Genomic DNA, 5,389 nt, shown 5'->3' on the forward strand with positions numbered 1-5,389 from the left:
AACTCTCTGAAAATATATACAAACAAAAGAATAAACAAGATGAACTTAATCAAACTATCTGTATAAAAAATAAATAAATAAAATAACATAATGATAAACTAATATATTCTTTCAATATAGGAAAAAGAAAATGAAATATCTATTCCACTACAACCCATGAATGAGGTTAGGGTTCAGTACTTTGTAAGGAAGTACTGTTTCTTGAACAATGGTTGAAAAAGGAGGTGATTTGTTCATGATCACACACAACTGCCAGATCTTCACCCAATTTACGAGGCTGGGTGGACCGCGGAGGGCTACTGAAATCCACAGTATTTGACTCACGGCTACAGTAACAGAATAAATAATAATCTGCTTCAGCTGGATTCCAACCCGGGTCCTTGAAGTTCGTAGCATATTGCCTTACACACTGTGCCACCCCGCGTCTCTCTTTCAATATAGAATCATTAAAAAATAAATTTTTATCGAAATCGGCCCCGGAAATACACTACTCGTGTTAGACAAATGAATCTTGAAACAAACTTAATTTTGCATAAAATAAAAAAATATCCTCTAAAATATGAAATTAAATGAAAATAAAACTCAGAAAAGTAGCTTACCTTGACGACACTTGTCGCCTTTCTACTAGCAAGCTGGATTGAACGTGACTGGAATCTGAGAGATTTCAAACTAGTCACTTTATGATCGCCTCATGTGCCGTTTGTGAGTCGTCACAAAGGGAACGAGTGGGTCACGAAACCGATTGACAATTTGATTCGCAAAGTAGTAAGGCCTTGTGTGGATGGACAAAGTGATAAAAAGTGGTCGGGAGCTGGAAATCAAAATATGAATAATAAATCGCGTGAGGACTCAACAAGAAAACCTTGCACACCACTCAACTCGGAAAATGAATAACGTCAAGTTCAAAATATGTTCCCACGGACCACTTTCAAGAATCTAACAGCACATCCGCGAACCACCGGTTGGAACTACTAACCTACAACGAAATGAAAGCAAATTCATCTGCTATTATGGTTAAATTTAACAATCTTAGATCAGATTTACTAAATGTATTATAATGTACAGTTGGTTGTAAATAGCAATAAATAAATATTAAAAAAAAAAATTAACAATAATACTACAAGTTATATCAAAGGAGATATTTAAATGGAGTTGGTTTGAGTCTGAAACGTTGGTAATAAAAACATTTATTATTTTCATTGTTAAAAAAAGAAGGAATGAGATATCAAATGATTAATAACAACCATAGATAAATAAGGGGAGCTATGATAAATATTTCAATTACGGGTATAATGCTGATTGTGGGTGTGTCTTTTTTTAATTTATATTTCACTTGGAACTTGAATATGAAATTAGGTCTAGACTTTTTTAATATTTATTTACTGCTATTTAAACTGTACATTACAATACACAGTCTAAACTTAAATATAAGTTTAAGTGTAATCTTTAATATAAGCGAACTTTATTTGTTAGAAAAGCTCAGAAAAATTCATTCTAAAAGTTAGTTATTGTTTGTAGTGATGAAAAGGGATAATGATTCTATATGAAAAATAAAACTTAGACATGTTAAAATATATAAATTGACGATCTCTCAAATGAGAAATTTAACAGAGTTTAAATAGGAATCAAATGAAAAAGGAATACTAATTTCTCTTTTGTCTTTTAACATTATAAAAAAAAAAAATCATAATTATAAAAACTTTTATTAAAGACAATATAAATTCAAGCTACATTTCAAAATTAACAGCATTCGTGATTCTAGGAAAAAATCAAACATAAAAAACTTCATTATGTTAACGAATGTACTGATGAAAGTAATCCATACTTTGGGGCCCAAAATATATTAACTGCAAAATTTAAACCATTTCTAGTGGTTACATACAAAATTAAGTCTTGAAATTCATAAAAATTTATCAAATAGTTCTTTGTTCAAAAGCTACCAGGAAACTATAAACGAATAGGTTTTAAATTTCAAACAATGAGTACTAAATAATTTCTTAAAACATAAATGCTCATAAATTGAATAAAGATAAATAAATAACAAACAAGGAAACGTAAACTAAACTGGATTCGACCTAACTAATGGATTAGTAAGAAGGTGAAAATTGAGGGAGGAAAAACAGCAGCTACGTTAGCAAGTCTGTTCGAAAAATACCATTTTCATCTCCTGACTCATAAGTCATAATATCTTATTATTTTAATAACAATAGAGCAATAATTGTTTCAGAAAATAATAATATCTATATGTTTTAGACATGTCGTAGATAATTTTCTTATTTAATTCCATTTTATAATAAGGAATAGGGCATTTTTAAATATATATATAATGTTACCTGATCAAAGAAGAATTCTTAACAAAATTAACACAGATTAATTTAATTTTTAATGAAAAGAAAAAAATTGTAATTTATTAGACTTTTAATTAGCAAAATAAAATTTACAAAATATTGATACCATTTAAGTAAGAAAATTATTGTGTAAGCACAAGAAGAAAATAAGGGACAAAATTTAATAAGATTAATGGATACTCCTAAACAAGTAAAAAAAAAAAAAAAATACGTCATAGGACTGTCGGGTGTCATCGGAATACAGCAAACCTAAAACAAAGTTATATATTCTTCTACGTTGAGCGTTCAAGACTAGACAGACAATCGTATTACGGTAGTTCAGAGATCTTCGAATCGAAATATAGTAGGTCATATGAAGTTTCTTTTCGTAGTGTAACCGACTTAGTAACTGAACTGAAAGATTTTTTTGAGCGGATATAATTCTAAAATATCAAATGGAAAGATATTTCAACGGATTTCGTGGCGTTTCATCCCATAGGTTAGACCGCGCAAACAAATTTCAACGTTTTTTGACGAATTATGGGCAAACGGTGAGGAAAATCGAACAATCGTTAGATAATTTAATAAAGAATCCGTCAACATAAATGCAATTTTTAAACCGTTATCATTAAATGAACTTAAATTTCCAAATGAATTTACTCTGAACGTTCGTTCGATTTTCCACACCAATTGTTCTGTTTTTCACACGTTAGTACGCATCCTAACAGAAAATCACCAATATAAAATCGTTCCAAATTTTGTTTTTCTAGGCGAATCTTCCAGTGAAATCTCTTTCCATTCCATAGATTATAAATTAGACTTCATTACCCCCTCAAAAAAAGGCAAAAAACAAAAGTGGGAGTCAATTGATTCTTGAACAAACTGCATAACACAGAAATATAAAATAGCGTATAGCAATTAATCCTTTAAAGGTATTAAGATTAATTCCAAGATAACTTCTTACATACCAGTTAAAATTATAAAACTGGATAAATGATATAATTTGCTTGAAACGGTAGCGTTGAATTGTAATTTATCTAACCAATCATGAAATGACCATAAAGATTTTTTAATATTGCATTTCTGTCTTATCAGGAAATAAAGGAATTGCAAAAGCTGTATGACTCGATCGCTAGAATTAGCAATGTTAACGTCACAGGATTAAATCAAATACTGGTCCCAACTTGCTACTACAGACTAGTCTCAACTCAACTGCGGAATATCAATCCTAAACTTAAGTTTTTGTACTTAGGAAGACGTAAGGTGAAAAAAATAATATATATATACGAATAAAATGTTTGTTATTCTGTTTTTGAATCTTTAGTTCGGATGAAGGGTATCTAGCCATGATGGCCTATCTAGCAAGTATGAGGTACTCTAACCTCAAAATCCAATTGATAACTGATATTCCAAGATGAACAAGGAGCAACCCTAGAAAAAAAAAATTGAACCCTATTTTCTTAAAATTTACTATTTGTAACATAACCCCTTCATCCACATAACCATTTAATTAATATGAGTACTTTGGTTATGAAAAAACAAGCATTTTCCTCAAAATTTAAGAGGTTTTTGCGTTTTTCTGAAAGCTTATAACTTTGGTAAATAAGGACACCTTTCTCAGAAAGTAATTATCTCAATTTGTAGACAACATTTTTATATAGTAATATAAAAATATTACCACATGTGTTGAGTTTTATTTATTAAAGAATATATACCTACAAAAAATTAAATATTTTTAATTTTGAATACTAATATTTATATACCTAAAAAAACATGAAATAATTAAATATTTTTAAGTTTGAATACTAATATTTATATACCTAAAAAACATTAAATAATTAAATATTTTTAAGTTTGAATACAATTAAGTAATTTTTTTTTTCTCTACGGATCTTTTTGATAGCGTTATTAAAAAAATATAGGCATAACTTTTTTTTCAAGTAATTGCAGAATAAACATATTATTTCATGAAACAAGTAAAACCCACTAAAAGAGACTAAGTAATTTCATTTTAGTATTATCTAATCTAATTAATCAGGCTGAACATATTTGGATACTAATTTTTATTTAAAAAGACTAAAAAAAATAAAATAAAAAAGCTAATATTGATAATCAAGAAGAAAGACCTGCTGGCTCAAGACTATATAAAGAACTGCCGAAAACGCCTGATTAACGTACGACCTGGGCACTTTTTATCATATTTTTCTTTTTCCTCCTGCTTTTTTTTCTTTTGTTACTAGAATCGAATCTTTGAAGTAAAAAATAGAAATAAAAAATGACTCCAAAACCGAGCGACTGCAGCGTATTATTAGCCCGCGATGGAGATAAATCAACTGACGCAACATGGCAAAAAGGAGACCATGGGCATTTAAACATGTTCCAGGAAAATCTCTTTTTTTAAAAAAAATAAAAATACTTAAATAGCTTATCACGTCGCTCTGTTTTGACTGATGATGATTGTAAACTAAAATTAATGCTCGTTATGGATTTAAATGTTTTTGTAATGAGATCAGGAACATAAAAGATAATATCAATGATTTTATATTTTTTTAATTATTAAATTTACAATTTAAAAAACAAAGAAATTCTGAAGTAATAGCATATAAAATTGCATGAACAAAAAGTAGATATGTTGTTGATACTTTCAGAATAAATTTAAATTTTTCAATAAATTTAATAGGTGAATAATCCAGCTCCTACGTAAATGACGTTGGCTTTAAGTTTATCGATCTAATGGAAAAAAAAGATTGGAACATTATTTTAAAAATTCCATTTTTATTTAAATATAGATAAATGAGAAATCTTACTTATGCTTCTTTCTGAACATAATTTTAAGTTAAAAAATATTTACCTGACAAATATCAACTTAAGCCATGTACTCACCTTCCTCTGTTGGAAGTTCTGAAACAAAGAGAAAATAATTATAATCACCAATGAAATGAAACTTGTATTAATAAAAATTAACAATATAATTAGTAGCAGCATAAAAAATAAAATATATAACAATTTGATACATTTACATGTTGAAAGGAAATAATTAAGGCAGGTTTTTTTTTTTTTTA

General features: G+C 28.3%; 1 protein-coding gene across 5 annotated transcripts in view; it reads right to left on the reverse strand.

The window, feature by feature from the left end:
* The window catches only part of SERCA (ATPase sarcoplasmic/endoplasmic reticulum Ca2+ transporting SERCA), a 94,193-nt gene that overhangs the window by 38,838 nt on the left and 49,966 nt on the right, over positions 1–5,389 (reverse strand). For all 5 annotated transcript variants that reach the window (XM_014427751.3, XM_014427750.2, XM_014427747.2 and 2 more), the window contains exon 3: positions 5,211–5,228. In XM_014427751.3, coding sequence (XP_014283237.1) covers positions 5,211–5,228 — 18 coding nt within the window. The remainder of the gene's footprint in view (positions 1–5,210; positions 5,229–5,389) is intronic.

Source organism: Halyomorpha halys, unplaced genomic scaffold, assembly GCF_000696795.3.
Source record: "Halyomorpha halys isolate HHAL.00 unplaced genomic scaffold, Hhal_1.1 Scaffold669.1, whole genome shotgun sequence".
Lineage (NCBI taxonomy): Eukaryota > Metazoa > Arthropoda > Insecta > Hemiptera > Pentatomidae > Halyomorpha > Halyomorpha halys.